This window comes from Lissotriton helveticus, chromosome 10 (assembly GCF_964261635.1).
Source record: "Lissotriton helveticus chromosome 10, aLisHel1.1, whole genome shotgun sequence".
Lineage (NCBI taxonomy): Eukaryota > Metazoa > Chordata > Amphibia > Caudata > Salamandridae > Lissotriton > Lissotriton helveticus.
This window is the reverse complement of record NC_136071.1, coordinates 1,029,731,629-1,029,750,137: the sequence shown is the minus strand read 5'-3', so window position 1 is coordinate 1,029,750,137 and position 18,509 is coordinate 1,029,731,629. Positions and strand designations below refer to the sequence as shown.

Here is an 18,509-nt window from a genome sequence, read left to right as displayed (position 1 = left end):
TATTATTATAATATATGCACACATTAAAACTAAATAACAAGTAAAAAACAATTCCATAATAAAAATAACATTACCCACCCACACAAAATAAGAAAGCAAGGACTTACCAATCATGTTGTCAATCCAATAACGTCCTTCTCCACCAAAGTAATCCAGGTAGTGCAAAATTAACCCAAAAAAAAATGTAAAAATACAACTGTTCCAAAATTAAGACATCCACGTTGTCCAGAGCCATCGAATAACCATAAAAAACCCGAAAAATTGGAAAAATAGAAAGAATCGCTCCAGCAAAACCGAAAAATGTAAAGAAGTGTTTGTAAAGCAGTGTTGAATTAAACAAACAAACACTTCCTTTAAAAAAAAACGGAACTTCCGATGTAGCGTACACCTATGACAAAAACATAGAAAACAGACATTCCCACCCACAATAATTAGCTAGTAATTAGGTACAAACATATTAAAATTGATGATTTCACTTGTAGATATACCGTAAAAGACTAAAATTCACTCTATATATAATGATTTAACTAACTAACACTACGTGTATATACCATAAGTAATTATCTGTTTTCGAAATCTAAAACATAACTCCCTCACATTCAACAACACAAAATATAAGGTCACTAATCTCAAAACATCATTAAAATACACATAAAACATATAAAATAAACCTTACCTGAAGCGACGTGAAGTGTCTCCCAACCGCGATCAGCCCTTCTTCCAAATAACCCAAAACGACCTAACCCGGTTACAAAATAAAGCACCCAAATGCAATAAAATAGTCCCAAGTATAAAATATAATATCTATACTTAACTAAATAGGCAAAAATAAACATTAAGTTTCTATTATTGTAAAGAAATATTTACTTTAATCCTACAATGATTTGATTAACAAATATATAAATGAATGTAATAAATACATATTAAAAAAAGAATAATATTTATGTTAACAATGTCTAGAAATATAAGTACATTGTCACAAATTATAATAATTGAAAAATGTGTAAAAAATGTGTGAATTATATAATAAATATTTGATGTATTGAAATGAAGTGGAAAAAATACTTTTGTTATTTCTACATTTCTTTCTGAAATTACAATATGTAAAAGAGATAATAAATAATTTTCTTTTTTTTTACAAAAAGTATGAAAATAATAATGCTTCTGTATAGTTGCTTATCATTGTGTTTATAAAATATGTTTATAAAACGAAATGTAATAAAAATATTTTTGTTATGAAATAACATTTTATTTGTGAAACATAAATAAAAATAATGTTTCTACAATCATGTTGAACAATTTGTATCATTATCTTACTATAATGTAACAATCTTATTAGAAATTTTGCACTGTATATTAAATGTGAGTATATGTTGGACTCTGATAATTTAATTATTACTATACCAAATCCAGCGTACATTAAATTAAAACTGACCCTGAACCCAAACAATACCCCTTTACCCAAAAACTGAAAACTGACCCTGAACCCTAAAAATACCCCTTTACCCAAAAACCCCAAACTGACCCTGAACCCTAAAAATACCCCTTTACCCAAAAACAGAAAACTGACCCTGAACCCAAAAAATACCCCTTTACCCAAAAACCCAAAACTGACCCTGAACCCTAAAAATACCCCTTTACCCAAAAACTGAAAACTGACCCTGAACCCAAAAAATACCCCTTTACCCAAAAACTGAAAACTGACCCTGAACCCTAAAAATACCCCTTTACCCAAAAACCCAAAACTGACCCTGAACCCTAAAAATACCCCTTTACCCAAAAACTAAAAACTGACCCTGAACCCAAAAAATACCCCTTTACCCCAAAACTGAAAACTGACCCTGAACCCTAAAAATACCCCTTTACCCAAAAACCCAAAACTGACCCTGAACCCTAAAAATACCCCTTTACCCAAAAACTGAAAACTGACCCTGAACCCAAAAAATACCCCTTTACCCAAAAACTCAAAACTGACCCTGAACCCTATATATACCCCTTTACCCAAAAACTGAAAACTGACCTGAACCCAAAAAATACCCCTTTACCCAAAAACTGAAAACTGACCCTGAACCCTAAAAATACCCCTTTACCCAAAAACCCAAAACTGACCCTGAACCCAAAAATACCCCTTTACCCAAAAACTGAAAACTGACCCTGAACCCAAAAAATACCCCTTTACCCAAAAACTGAAAACTGACCCTGAACCCTAAAAATACCCCTTTACCCAAAAACCCAAAACTGACCCAGAACCCTAAAAATACCCCTTTACCCAAAAACTGAAAACTGACCCCGAACCCAAAAAATACCGCTTTACCCAAAAACTGAAAACTGACCCTGAACTCTAACAATACTCCTTTACCCAAACATAATTATTATTATGTAATTACAAATTAATTATTAATGAACAATAACAATAAAGTAAATATATTAGCACATTAGCTGTAAATAAATAAATGTAATTATTAATATTATTTTTTCCAAAATAATTTACAATAAGTAAAAAATATATATTTAACTAAATGAAGCTAATTAATATAAGTAACTAATTAATATTAATTACCAATTAATTATTATTTAAAATTATGTAAACATTTATATTAATTAATTAACTAATTATTATTAATTAATTACCAATTAATTATTATTTAAAATTATGTACAAAATTATATTAATTAATTAAATAATTAATATTAATTAATTACCAATTAATTATTATTATTTCATTACCTATTATTTATTATTTAAAATTATGTCAAAAATTATAATTAGTAATTTAATAATTAATATTCATTAATTACCAATTAATTATTATATAAAATAATGTACACAATTATATTAATTAATTAACTAATTAATATTAATTATTTACCAATTAATTATTAATAAAAAAAAAATTCAAACATATATTAATTTATTAATTATTTTTAAATTACTTCCCACCCTTATCCCCTATAAACCCAATAACCCGCTCCTAAAACTTGATATCTATTATTATTTATTAATATTAATAATTTAAATATTATTTTAAATGTTATCTTTTTTTTCATATTTTTTCATATTTTATGTATTTTTACATACATTTTAATACACTCCCCACCCTTATCCCCAATAAACCCAATTACCCGCTCCTAAAACTAGATATGTATTTTTATGTACAATTATTTTTTTTTCCTATACCATTTATTTTTTCCATTATTACACGATATTTTGTATTGTCGATATTTTGTCATACGATATTATTATTATCGATATTTATACTTACTTACCTATTACGATATTTTTGTATCCGATATTTTTGCTTCCCAATATCTTTTACCTTCGATATTTTAACTTCGATATTTTGTCTTTACGATATTTTATTTTCGATATTTTGTCTGAGTACCGATAAGGGACAGCCTCTGTTGCTCGTTATTGTGAAGGGAGGGCTAATGTAGGTGAAAGGGCCTTAAGTGGGAGAATGGGCCTGCCTGTCTTTGTGGCACAAAGGATTTGCTCCTCTGAAACGGTGCACCTATGTTAGAGCCTCAATCTAACATATAACACTGTATAAAGTAATGGTAATTGGTTGTCCATTATTGGTATGTTTGCCTTACTAATAAAGTCCCTAGTACAGTGCACTATGTGCGCCAGGGCTGGTAATGCAAATGCTACTAGTGGGGCTGAAGCACTATTTGTCCCACCAACACAAGTAGCCTTAAAAAGGGAACTCAGGTCTCCCATTGCAGGGCCTATGCGCAGTTTGTTAAACTGTCATGTTGTTCTGTCAAGTGCATTCACTTGCCAGACCTTACCCTTCCCTTTCTAGGCACATCAGACACCCCTATGGTAGGTCTAGGGTACCCCCTGGACAGGGTGCAGTGCATGTGAAAGGTAGGACATGTACCAAGGTGTGTGTCATGTCGTGACAGTGAAATAATCTCCATTTCGTTTTTCACTGTTGAAGGGCCATCTTGCTCATAGGACAGAATGGGAAGGCTGTGTAATATGTTTTCCAGCCTATCTTCCTAAAAGCTTAAGATGGAAAGGTGAATTTCAGTATGCCTGAACTCGCAATGTAATACCCCATCTTTTTATGTAGGTGGTTTTTGCATTGGGTGTTCAGAAGCCACTCTCTTAGAAGTGGCTGAGTTTTTGTGCTCTATCATTTCGGTGTGTCTCTGCCTGGCTGTGGATTGACTGTCTGGATTTGAAAGCGATGGGATCTGGGGAATGTCTTGACCCAGGAGAGGAGGGGAGACAGCAACAGGCTGACCTGCAGCTGAAGTGAAGGGGGAGCAGAAGCCCCTAGAGGTGAAGAGGGCTGGGTTGCTGCTATAAACAATTGGCTCATCTCCTGCTGAGTGATTGAGAATCCAGACCCCCCACTAATCAAAGGAAGAAAGGTGTCACTGGCAGGGAGGCACACAGAACTGGTTTGAACAGGGGGTCAGTGCCCCCTAAAGCACGAAGACTTCAAAGACATTGAGGGGTATAACTATGAGAGCTGAAGCCCCTGAACTTTGGAGAATGGCTTGATCAAGTGTGAACAGGAATGGAGCTACTTCATGGTCAAGAGGACCTTTGCCAAGGAAGAAACAACTTAAGAGACAGAAGGATAGGACTGACCCTTGCAGTGTGATCTGGGGCTGGCCTGCAGTTAGCTGTTTCAACCAAGGAAAGGCTAAAGGGTCTTTGTTGTGCGCTCTGTCCCCCTGCTTGAAAGACTTTGCTGTGTACTGTGTTCTGAAGTAACTTATCCCCAAGGGCCTGAGGTGAGCTGTCTCTCTGTTCTGAAACACAGGAATATAAATGTTTCCAGGAGAGTCTCAGCGGCACTGTGTGTTGCAGCCTGAGACCCTCGTAAGAACTGCCCTGTGATTGGTGGCGCCTGGCGTCCAAGTGAGTCTCAGCGACGCGGTGTGCGTGTGCTTTGTGCAGCCTGAACCCCTCTGTGATGATTGCCCAGTGATCGTGTGCACCGGAGTAAAGAGAGTCTCAGCTGTCTTCAATCATGATCTTCGTGCATCCTGAGACTTGTGTGTGGAGTGCCCAGTGATCGTGCACCCAGAGTGAAGGAACACTCAGCGAGGCTGTGTGCGTGTGCTTTGTTGCAGTCTGAGATCTTCGTAATTGGAGCGGCCTAGACCGGCAGTCCCGGAGAAGCTGAGTTGCCAACCCGAGCCACCGTTGCCTTTTCACAAAGCTGCATTGGAGGCCCAGCCACTGGAAGGAGAGAGGAGAATGCGTTCGCGCCCCCCCAGGTAACCTGTTTTGACTCCTGGGGTGGGGTGCGGGCTCGGAGGGAGACGCTCACGGCCTCTCTCTCGTGTTGGCAGCGCGAGCCTCTACTTCGGCTCGTATCGCGACTCGTATTGCGAAGGGAGTGGCGGTACAGGGACCAGAGTGTGAAGCTGCACTTTGGGATTACATCGTACTGTGTTGGGGGCAACTGTGAGAGGCTGACCACAGGTCAGACGGAGAGGCGGAGAGACGGCCTAAGAACCAGTGATCGGGCCTGAGTGTATTACGCATTATTCCATTTCTGCATAACGGAGTACCTGACTGTCGTATTACACATTGCATCATTAGTATTACGCATAGCATTATTCATGCGTAACGAATGACCTGATCAGTGTATACGCATTGCCTTATATTTGCAGACCGACATATCTGGTGGTTGGATCACGCATTGCATTATTTTATCTTGCAAAGTGCCTGCTAGTTGCGTTACGCATTGCATTCTTTTCATTGCAGAGTGTTTGATTGCTGTTTTACGCATTTAAAATACTTTTACATTGCAAAAGTGCCTGATTCTAGCATTATGAGCTGTTTGACATGATATTAGGAGTGCAGGAAAATGTCTAGAAGTGCTCATTAACATCACAGCACTTTCAAGGGCTGGCTGGCTTAACAACCGGCCAGGTAAAATATTACACAACCTCATATGTTGGTTTTATATTGTGTGGTCTTATCTTATATCTTTTTACATCAAGTTTATACTTGTTTTATAAAACTTGTGTGGAGTCTATTTGTGGTGTCATCATTGGATTATTGTGAGCGTGGTTGTGAATACTTTACACATTTGCTTTGAAGATAAGCCTGGCTGCTCGTGTCATGCTACCGAGGGGGTGAGCGGGGCTATCTAAGAAGGTGACCTTCCTTTCCCTGACGTTGGAACGTGGATCCCTACTTGGCCTAAGGTACCTACCTCAGCCAACCAAGGATCCCGGGTCTAACAGAATGCTGTGGCTAACGATATCAAGCCTTGCAGTTAGGACATGTGGAAATATCATCTGCTGTCGGGAGTTGTTCTAGGTTTAAGGAAGTTTTTCCCTGCTTCTTTTGCATTCATCAATGTCTAAACCTTCAATAAAAAGAAATATCTTTTTACGACATGACAGAAACGTTATAGAGCTCAGGTATCACTCCTAAAGATGTACTGGATCGCTTGATGGGTCTGTACACATAGATGTATTTAACAAGAGTGAGAACACTACAGGCTTCTGCTGGTTGTGCTTCAAGAAGAGGCACTGGTGGAAGTGTTCCAAGAATATGTGGGTTATAACAAAAACATACAAACCAATAGATAACAGTACTAACTAGTTTGTTACTTTGCAGTGTTAAAAGAGCTGTTCATGGCTATGAATGGGTCATGATTATCAGTTTACTCTCAAGACTTTTTAAGACGTCCTAAGACATTGCAGTGTTAACAGTAGATAAGAATGGTCATTTCTCACTAGGCAGTTGCTCCTCAGGGTGCACTTGTTGTTGGACTATATCGGTTTTTGCTTCAATTTAGGGTACAGAGTGGAGAGCGCCAATGGGACTGTAGTAGCCGCTGATTGTTGGCCATCACTTGAGTGGGACAGTTTGGGGGTGAATAACAGTTATAATGAAGGAATCGGTTATGGTCCCGACAGGTTGCAATTGCCTGGAGTGTTCCAGATGGTGGGTAGCGGTACTGTATTCAGTTGAGTGTTGTGATTTTGAAGATGTAGTGCTGGAATATCAGAAAATAATAACTTGTTTTTCTCTATGAGGCTACATGCTAGATAAGTGCAGCTTCATAGTGCTGTAAATAACTGACGCTAGCTACTATTACTTAATTTATGGCACTCAGGGGCCATATTATCAAGAACGGCACAAACATTATCGCCGCTTTACCGGCAGGAAACTGCTGCTAAAGCGACGCTAATGGGCTTGATAATATTCCCAAGAGAATTCCATAAAATCCCAGATTTGATGTCCTTGCACCAGAACCTGGGCTTCCATTGGAATTCTCTAGGGCATATTATAAAAGCCCCTTATCGCCGCTTCAGCGGCAGTTTCCTGCCGGTAAAGCAGCGATAATGTGTGCGCCGTTCTTGATAATATGGCACTCAGTCTGCCAACCTTCAGATTCGGGCATGCCAATAATCAAACATGTGACCTACCAGTGACGACTCTCTGGCATAGGTGATCATTCATCTGACTGAGTTATCCCTCCAGCAAGGTGGGGCTTAGCATAAGAAATACCGTCCATAGTTCTTTGATTTGGTCAATTTAGATGTGAAGTGTTGCTTTTTGATTGCTCTTTATTCTTTCGAGGTGAGTAAAATATAGTGCTCGATGTTTTTAGCGTGCTTGAGTTTTCTTCAAGGGTATTGTTCTGCAGTGTTGTTCTTTAAGTGAGGTAAGAGAGTGATAGGTCCTGTTCTCTTCTTGTGGCTGGTGCTATTAGCAAATCATGGGGGCACACGCCATTCGCAAAATGTTCTCTTCGTTCCATAATAAAGCCCTTTTCCCTCCAACACATTCAAAGCTAAAATAATTCACGAACGAGGTTATCATTTGTTCTGTAACTGAATACATATGTGGATCAGCAAGCGACCAGTCTGAATTTACAGATATTTCCTTGTTTTGTAGGCACACCGGGATTTCTATGAGTCGTTATTTGCTGCATGTAGTACCTCTCCCAGGACACTCATGCACTTGGCCAGATGTGCGGTTCGATCAGCTTTGTGGAACAGATGCCACCGAGTAATTCCTCAACTTTGTTTACCACCTGCTATTAAAAGATACCTACTTTTGGAACCTGAGGGAGTCATCTACTAAACTCATCCCTTGCCTTTGGCCCTGGTGGGTGAACATAACAGATCACAATTTTGCGCACAATTTTGAAAAGAAGAATGGGGAGATTTTACAAAAACCCGGATCTTTGAGATGCACATTGATTGCATGTGAACCATTCCTCGAGTGCCCCAGTTGGGACAGACCTCTGCCAATGCTCATTTGGTGTTCTAGGACAACACAGTTTGTATTTGCTTAGCATTGTTCCTCTGCCACATGACTTATTTTAGGAACTCAAGCAGATCATTTACATGGTGCAAAGCACCAATGTCATTCATGCATTTTCGTTTCCAGTTATAGCTCAAATAGAAGTGTATATGTGTGGGCCTCATTGCATAACTAACACGAAAACCTTCAAATGCAATTTTCAAACAATAGTAAGGTGTGAGATATTTCTATGTAACAGTAATGAATACAAACAGTTTGGCGTTTTGGTAAAGAAACAGCAGGTATAAATGTTTCAGTTCTCAAAGTGAAACATCAATAGTTATCTAAAGACACGCAGATACATAATTTATTAGGTTGGCGCGAGGTGGGCAATGTATATAAAAAATATCAGTACGATCTATGTGCCGGCTGAACTAAAAACTGCATAAACGACCATGCGCAACAATGGTGCTACATATTGACCACCAGGTTCTTTTCACGGAAAGTATTGTGTATAAAATACATGATGGTGAAAATTAGAACTTTCTGTGTTTAAAGTGGTATACTTATTGTGCAAGAGAAAAGTTGTCCAAGAACGTTTTGGGGAAGAGCAAGGGAAGGTATAGAAATGGTTGAGAACAAGGCAGGGCTGGTGCAAGTCATATTCACATGAATCAATTAAGCAGCACTGAAAGCCATTTGCAGTTGATTAGGGTAAGGTAGTATTTTCTTTGGGAAGACCAGTAAACTAGTGGTTACAATGCAGTGATGCGCTGCTTGAAGAATGGGTCTACAGTTCCTTTTGGACGTGGCAAAGAGATGGAACCTTCCAAATCTGGACTGGGATGGAGTTCCAGATTTTCGTTTCATAGCAAAAAACCTGACATCTTGACTTCTTGTTCCTCCAATTTCTGATCTAAAATCTCACAATTTTGCTACTGTAGGTGTTACATGATCTGCCAGATATCTGATTCTTGGTTCTGGTGTTTAGCGTGAGATGATTAACTTGTAGGTGATGCAGTAGGTCTTTGATATGTAGTGGTGGACAAATGTTCTCTCAGGATTGATGTGACTTGGTTATACTTCTGAATACTTTGTATGAGGTGGACATCAGCATGGACAACACTCTTTGGGCTGGTGAGGCGGATGTGTGTGTCAAAGTCACTGGTTAGTAGGTTGTTATCACCATTGAGATGGGACCAGGTCAATTCTTGGACAGCAGCTCTGAAGTGAAGTCCCAATAGAAGGCATTCATGTGCTAGCAGTAGATAGTTTTTGATACATATGCGATTTGAGACTAAAAGCTGGGCTTGGTTTATATGAAAAACGTCAGAGGGTTGGCTTTGTCAGTGATATATGGGTCAGAGCTAGCTGATTCACTGTTGAGAATCAAACATACACTTCTTGATTGGTGTAATTGGCAATAAGCCAAAGTTCTTTTTGTTGGGTTGAGTTTGAGATAGGTAGTTGACTTCCAAGGTTAAATTGTTGCATAACACTCCTTTACTGTCAGTCCCAACAAAGACTTTCAGCCAGAGTTGGGTGTCATCTGCACACTAATAGATTCTTATATCCTCTTTAGCCAGGTGAACGCTAAGGGTCCGATACCCAGGTGGAAGATCACTGACAGAGAATGGACCACAACTGAATGACATGGGAGGGTTAGATTAGTTCATATCTGGAAGATATAATCTGGGTAAAATGAGCTTTAGTCTTTGGTTAGTATTGAAGTTTTCTGGAGCTAACAGGGTTGAGCATGGGTTAGTGGTTAACAATGTTAAAGGCCACAGAGACAACAGCCGGACAAGGACACAGGTTGCTGTTAATGGTGATTCGATGTTAATCATTGGCGACTTCAGGGGGTGACATCTCTGTCCTCCATACTGGCTTGTAGAAGGCAGTTACTCTTTATTTTCTGTGCTGGCTTGCTATATCCTTACTGTTGATCTTTCTAAGAAATGGCTGCTGCATAATTGGATAGTAATTTACCACATCGTCCTGGCTCAGTTTAGGCTTTTTGAGGAGTGGTAGAGTTTGTACAGTTTTGAGGGAGTTGTTCAGGGTGGAATGGTATGGGAGGTGCTGGCGATGCTGCAAAGTGGCCTAAGGGCTGATCCGTCAATGTCCTTCCATCATGATTTGTTTAAATATCTTTTTATTGAAGAATATATAAGACAAACACACAATTGAAACAATAAAGCAAGGTGAGAATAGCCATGTTTAGAACCTTAAGGTTCCACAAGTGTATAGTAAAGTCTCTCTTGGGCGGTGGGGGTATGGGATACAATGGGAACATTCATGTGGCTGTTAATGGAGGAAGGAATGGAAAGTGTGGTGAAGGATTGTATTTGGAACTACTGGGAGAAAGAATGATTAAGCAAGAAAAGTTGGGGCACATAGTCAAGAACGGTTGTTGGTTAGAGAGAAAAGAAAGAAACAAACATCACAAGACACATGGGGTGGAATCTGTCTTAGTCTGAGCAGGATAAGGTTGGGAGAATGGGTCAACAAAAGCAATGGTAGTTGTATCTCAATGGGGTTATTCCCTTCAATATTGATGATGAAATCACGTCATATTTATATGAGTTAGCTCTAAGTCAGTGGAAGGGATTTGGCAGGAATGGTGTTCAATGAGGTGTATTTGGAGGCATTGTGATATGTGATCATTATCGATCTTGCTATTAAAGACATTATTGATTGTGCACGCTTATCCTTTGAATGTTTTAGATCCATTGGGAGGTTCAAACAGAGCTTGGTGGCTCTCATCTTTAATGGTTTGTTTGCAGTTGGTTACCGTTTTGTGTTGAGGATAGCCATCACGCGCAGTGTATGTCTTACGTTAAGGAGAAGGATCTCAACATTGCCATCAGGATGACTCTTAAGGATTTCATGTTCTTGTGGAGTGGCATGCCTGAAAATGTCTTCAATTATCTGATCAGCTGCTTTTTTTAACTTCATTTGTACAAGGTGTGTGCATAAGAAGGAATAGATTGAAAGCAGTAACTTCCTGGCTATCCAATCAATGTTTCTTTGGGCAGCTGACAGGTGAGGTTAGTGCCTGTTGGAAAAACAAAGCGGAGAGTGTTTCCTTTGTTGTGTTTGCATTGCAAAATGCTAAATAATGGCAACGGTGTCTGATATATCAAAGAGGGCATCCTTAAGGGCTGTTTCGATCCATTGCCTGGGAGGTTTACGTTTCTGAGAAATATACTATTGTTCATATAGCTATTCAAGGTCGTTGTGAAGAGGTCAGTCATCTTTTATATGAAAGCTGGTTTGGATCAGAGCCGTTAGCGGATCAGAAGAAAGGAGACATTGTGCATTGAAAATTAACCTTGTGCAACTGAAGGATGTCTATGGCTACAGAGTGCAGGGCCTGGTCTTCTGTGAACAGTGGGGTTACATCATCCTGGTCTGTTTGGAGGCTCACTGTGCAAGGTACTGTAGTCTTCTAGGACATCAATGATAGGTATAATGGTTGGGAAAAGCAAGGTTACTGTAAGGAAAAGGGAAATGCATTTGTGTGTATAAAAGAGGGTTGAAAGTCCTGCATTCTTAGCTGCATAGAAAGGTTAGTGGTACTTGGGGGGAACTGAGTGGTTATGTTGTTTGGCTCTGCATGGTATGGTTGAGATGGAGCAAGGAGGGGCAGATATGTTGATGAGTTCTACTGAGATGCTCTGTGGAGTGAGATGTATGCTGGCCCTTTGTTATTGTCAAGTTCAGTAGGGCTAAACAGTTGATGCTCTTGACAATGGTTGCACTTTGCTATAGATGCCTGGGTGAGGGATCCTCTAGATGATTTACAAATATAGCTGGAATCTTGTCACATCTTGATGGGCTAGTGTTTGATCGGAATTCAGATGTGAACCTGAACCAGCTTCCAACCCCTTGCTAAGGAAAAAAGGTCTAGGAGGGATTGGTGATCTTGTCAAATTAGATATCAGACTAAATGCAAGGCTGAAATGTCAAACATTTGGCTCAACAGGAATATCCAAAATGTGCAAATATGATCATTTTTATTTCAACACGCAGTGATTCTCTTAAAAGCAATATGATTCTAAAGACAATGCAATGCAATACATTATTGGAAATGTAAATATCAAAAATTTGATTTAGGTTCAGGTTTGTTTTTATTGTTGCATCAAAACACATACACAAGGCTTCATGGAGTAAGCCATGTATCAGTTATATTGATATCAATCCTTAGTAGTATAACTAATTTAACCCACCCCTCCCTCCCTACCACCCTACACTCACAGCCATGTCTGAATATAAAGAGCATGAACAAAAGAGGAATGAACTATGGGGTTAGGTCCTCCTTCTCTGGTGGACGAATCAATTTGGTCAAATGGAGCAATCTCAGGTAGCGGTAGTTAACTCTCTAAATTCCTCTGAGAAGAGGGATATATATGGATGCCACAAATCTCTGTATGTATCCACCTTGGGCAATCAGTGTCATTGTCAATCTCTCCCTTACCAGTATGTGCCAAATGTGATGAAGCCATCCTAAATGTGACGGCAGCAGCGGACCGTGCGGGTAAGAACTGTGAGGCAGTGGTGCCGGGTTGGGAGGGGATTTGACAGACTACCATAAGGGAAAATGAAATATATAATGAATTTTCCTAGTTTGTCAAAATCCCACTCCCACCCGGCCCCACCGTTCATACCTGCACGGACCGCTGGTGTGTGGTAGCCTCTCTTTCCTCCAATGTGCCAATATCATCTGGTGAGCCGCCCGAGTGCCAAGCTAATGTGACGGACCCTGTGTGATGTGAGTGGTTATGTAAGGGCATTGGGAAGTCCCAAAATAGTATAAGCTGGAAAGCAGGGAATTTAGGTCTGGAGGTGTGTATCAATATCAGTCAAAACGTTATCCCATAAACGTGCTAGCTTGGGACAATCCCACAGGATATGAATGAGCGTGCCTTTGGCTCTGCAGTGCTACCAGCAGTCGTCACTATGGGACAGGTTACCCCTATGTAACCTAGCGGTGGTCAAGTACCAATATTTTACTATTTTGGTGGCCATCTCCTTGCTTGGTATATTAAGTGCTGAATGTTGCACCCTGTAATATATATCTTGCCACTCCTTGTGGGTCAGCTGTCTCCCCAGCTCCACTTCCCAGTGTAACAGGTCAGGGGACTTCAGCACAGGTGCAGCCAAGAGAATAATTGCATAGAAGTCAGAGATAAGGTGTTTATCACTTTGTTTGGTGAGAAGTCATTTTTGGAACTTTGTCAAGGGTCTCTACGCACCTACTCTGTGGATGCATAATCCAATGTCTGATTTAGAGATAGTGCAGCCTTTCACTTTCAGGTATCACAAAGTCTTCCTTGAGCCTAACAAAAGGGTATGGGGCCTTCCTTAGTGACAGTCAGTGTCCTACCAAACTCTGAATATCGTCTGGACAAGTCCCTATGTGAAGGCCGGATTCCCCACCACTGGGTTTAAGGGGGAGGGGATCGTTGAGATACTCCCACGTGTCACCTGCCCGTCCCATCCCATGTCCTTAGAATCGAACCGGTTATTGGGGACAGGCAAAGGCATAATGGGCTGTGTGCTCGAAGTAGAAACAGAATCTTCCCTAGTGGGGTACAAGCAACTGCCCAGTCTATAAACAACCATGGCTTCTCTGACTCCACCCTACACCACTCAACCATGTAGCAAGCTGGGACACTAATGGAGTAGGCTCGGGACACCCAAGCCCCCTTCCACAGTATAGAAGAACAGTGGTCCTCAAACAAAAATTCACGATCTCAGAATTAATCTCCAATTCTTAATTACGAGCAAAAAATGAATTTGCGCTCCTCATAAATAATAGACTTCAATATAATAATTTTCCACAGTATGCATGAAAGGATGTGCAGAGTATAATCTTCATATGTAACAAAACCAATTTATTTACATCAATGGATTTAAATCACTGTACATTTTGTGGTTGCTCCAGAGGGGAACGTGCAAAAGAAGGGGTGCTTGAAGGTAAGTGGGTGGGAGAATTATTCCCAGAGTGAAGAAAAGAGTAGAGAAATTTGGTGAGATTGATCAGATGTATCAATCTTGGTGTCCTGTCGCAATGCTATTTTACATGGTCTATTTACAATGATTTGTACAATCACAGATTGTAATCATCTGTGGCACGTAGTAGGGATAGGAAGGCTGGGTCCAGGTACAGGAATATATGGTAGTCGACATTTCGACTCGACTTGTGGCGTGTAGGATGTTTAAGCCTTGCCTGCGAGTCTTCCTCAGGACGGGATTAGTGAGGAAGGTGGGGGGCAACCAATCCTGGTTGAATGTACCTTATCCGCTCGTGGTTCTGTGCGGGAGTGTAGTGCCATATCCTGGCTCAAATTGAAGGTAGTCTGAAGCCCATCCAGGGTCAGTCCGCTGTGCAATTCAATTGTACACTTTCTTGTGCTCAGAAGAGTCCAAGCGGTAAATGAGACCACAGAAGGGTGCCAACTGAGCCCTTTCTTCATGGGATGGTGTCAATCAGCCCAGACAAAGCCCTGTGCTGTAAGGAGGATATTATTTCTGGCTGAGGTCGTAAGAGGATCGTTTAATGCGGGAGAAGGATATTAAATGGCCTGATACTTGTGAAGGATTATCCGGAAACCCGAGGCCTCTCCACAGTCACTCATCTCTTCCAAGAAGCTCGGCAGGGCATGTAGGGGGTTGTCTTATTCTACGATAACATTATCTGTGTATAAGCTAATAATATGTTCCTCTCCCCTGAAATGTACGCCGGTGATAGCTCGATGAAACCTTACAGTCTGTGTGAATGGCTCTGTGTAGAGCGCAAACAACAGGATCACAATGGGCACCCCTGTTGTGTGCCCCTCCATATTGAGAAGAGTGTGGAACTCCGTCCATTAACTTTAACGGTTGCGCTTGGTTCCCCATAGTTGCTTAAGACCCAGGCCCGGAACTGCTCCCCGAAACCAAAATGGACCAGGTTCTCCACCAAGTGAGGCCAGTGAGCACGATCAAAGGCCTTCTCAGCATCGATGGAGATGAGCATTATCTTCCTTTTGGAGCAGTTTGCCTTATTTATGAGGTGAATGATCCTCTTTGTGTTATCCACCCATTGTCTCTGAGGAATAAGGGCTGCCTGGTCCGGGGCCACCAGTCCTGGCATGAAGGGGTTGAGTCGAGCCACCAGAACACCAATAAGTTGCTTAGCATCTCCATTTAGCATCGAAATAAGTCGATATAACGCACACTGGTGGCTGGCCTTGCCGTGTTTAGGGATGACCACAATCTATGCCTCCATCATTGAGGGCAGAAGTGACGCTGAGGTAGTGATGGAATTGAAGAGTTTCGCGGTGGTGGTAAAGGGCCGGATTATCGGGCAGGCAAGGAGTGCTCTGACTAGAGATTTTTATAAAAGTTCCTGAACCTGAAAGTGATGGGACATCCCCTTTAACAACCACTCCCTCTCCTGTCACCAGGAACTCAACCCCTGCAGCTTGTCGTTGTGCTGCAAGTTTATTTCCCAGTAACCTCCCACATCTATTATCCCCCACGTAGAAGGAGTGCTTCAGATGAAGTAAGGAATACTCAGCCCTGTCAAGGACTAACCCTGCCAATTGTTTCCTGGTGGCTTCTACTTGATGCCAAATCCTGGGGACCCCAGTGCGGTGGTGAATACATTCTAGATTGCGTACCTGTTGTTGTAATTGCTCTCTTTTGAGCTCCCACAGTTTGTTATCTGCCACTGAGATTGTGAGAAACTCACCCCTGGTGATTACTTTTAGAGCATTCCACACCAGTGACACAGAAACATCAGGATTATCATTGATGCTAAGGTAATCAATAATGACCTTCCTTATTTGCTGGACCACAGCTGGGCACTACAGGAAGGATCCCTCAAGTGCAAGGCCTAGAGTCAGCATCGCTCTACAGTAACTGTATCTCTACAGAAATGGTGGAATGGTCCGAAAAGGATCATGGCTCTATTACTACCAATTTGACCATCGGCTGTAGTTCCCAGGATCCCAACAAGTGGTCAAGGCGGGCAAAAGATTTAGGTGCATGGGAATAAAAAGTTTAATCCTATGTGTGCGGATAATACTCCCTCCACAAATCTCTTAGGCTCATCTCTTGTAGCCATTGAATGCACTCCGCTGATAGTGCTCCTGCACCTCCTTCCCTGTCATGCGATGTACATCATTATGAAACACCAAGTTAAGATCGCCCTCAATTAAAGCCATTCTATCTTGTGCAGTCAGGGAGTGAGCTATTACTGTCCGCAGAAAAGGCTCCTGTCAGTCTTTAGGGGCTTAAAGGGAGTCAAGGATCAGTGTATGCGTGTCTAACTGTACCTGGTAGACAAGCAGGTGGCCTCTAATTTCTGCAAGCTTAGGTCCAATTTTCCCTCGAAAGGAATGTGAAATAAGAATTGCTACTCCAGCCACTTTATGGGCCAAGGGGAAGAAGAATTTTGAAGGGAAATGCTTTGGACCTTAGTTGTTGCCAATCTCTTGCAACCAAATGCATTTCCTTGAGAAGGCAAACGTCCGTTTGCTATTGTTCCAGATAGGAGATGATGGCATGCCTCTTGGCAAAATTATTAAGCCCATTCATGTTTAGTGTGACTACCCTCAGTGGAGTACCTGGCATGAGTATGGGAAATATAGGGCTCTGATGGGCCTCAGTGAGTTAGGAGGAGTCACCCCGGTGTGGTAAAAACCCAGTCTATAATATTGATGCTTTACATGTGAGTACCACAATAACAAACCCAACACGAAACCAAACAAAATCTGAGTCCCTGACCCTGGAAGGTGGTAGGTACTGCACATTGCCAGTACTGGTCCTGTGTTAAAATGATTGGGGTTCATGGCAGCAAACCTCACAGGGTCGCCCCCCGGCAGAACCGTCAAAACCTAGAAAAAACATAGGTAAGGTCCCGGCATTCCCAAGTAGCATTCTGGGTCATTGTTATGTTATGTTATGTTATAACAATTTATTATGCGCACAGCGACCCCAGCGAAGGGGCATCCCGGCGCAGAGACAGCGGAGCAACACAACATAACAGGGAGACAATGCCACAGAAAAAGAGGCTAAAACAAGAAGGTCTTGATGGCTCTGCGGAAAGACAACAGGTCCTCAAGCAGGCGGATTTCAACTGGAAGGGTGCTCCAGATTAACGCCGCTTTCACCCTGAAAGAACGACCCCCCATCCTGCTCAACCTAAATCTAGGGACAACAGCGAGGGCCTGACCTTGAGATCGGAGGTTGCGGGTGGGGACATAGAAAGAAATAGAGTTGGCCAGAATCTCAGGGCCTATGCCTCTTAGGATTTTGAAGGTCAAACACAAGACCTTAAAAAGAATACGCTTCCTGACCGGGAGCCAGTGCAGGGAACGAAGGACATTAGTCACCGGGCAAAACCTGGGTAAGCCAACAATGGCTCTCGCCGCGGCGTTTTGCACCCGCTGCAGGCGGGTTAACTCAGCCTGGTTAGCCCCAGCCAACAGAGAGCTTGCATAGTCCAGACGAGAGATGATGGTTGCCTGGACCACAAGCTGTCTGGTGGGAGCATCAAAAAACCTAAGCACTGGCCTTAAGCCTCTTAAAAGTCCAAAGCAACAGGCTGCAGTTTTTTTGGTGTGCCCTATGAATGTGAGACCAGCGTCTAACCAGACCCCTAGGTTCTTCACCTCCGACACCGGGGTCGGGGTGGGGCCCAGCTCCGACGGCCACCACTGATCGCCCCAGAGCTCCACTCCCTTCCCGACAACCATAACCTCTGTTTTTGTGGCATTAAGCTGGAGACAATTGCCTGTCAGCCAGCTGGCCACCGCCTTCAGTCCAGACTGAAACCTGGGGGCGTCCTGTTCCGCGTCCCCGCTTAGAGTAACCGCCAGCTGTGTGTCGTCGGCATATGCGACCAAAGTTAGGCCCCACTGCCTTGCGACATCAGCCAGCGGTCTCACGTAAAGATTAAACAACGTGGGACTCAGCGAGGATCCCTGCGGAACCCCCATGGCCAGAGGCTGGAACCTGGACTTGAAGGGAGGGATGGCAACACAGAAGGAGCGGTTGTCTAGGAAGGAGCGGAACCATTGCAGCGCCTGGCCACCGATACCAATCTCCTCGAGCCGCTGGAGGAGGATGCTGTGCGATACAGTATCGAAGGCGGCGCTGAGATCTAACAAAATCAGCGCCGCCGTCTGACCAGCATCCAACCTCGCACGGAGATGTTCCACCATCACAAGAAGGGCAGTCTCCGTGCTGTGACCAGCACGAAAGCCATTCTGTGTGGGATC

General features: G+C 42.1%; 1 protein-coding gene across 1 annotated transcript in view; it reads left to right on the top strand.

Moving 5' to 3' along the window:
* The window catches only part of LOC144784738 (ankyrin repeat and SOCS box protein 4-like), a 170,889-nt gene extending 160,422 nt beyond the window's left edge, over positions 1–10,467 (top strand). The window contains exon 5 of the mRNA XM_078663726.1: positions 7,885–10,467. Coding sequence (XP_078519852.1) covers positions 7,885–8,073 — 189 coding nt within the window. The 3' untranslated portion in view covers positions 8,074–10,467. The remainder of the gene's footprint in view (positions 1–7,884) is intronic.
* Positions 10,468–18,509: the final 8,042 nt, after the last annotated feature.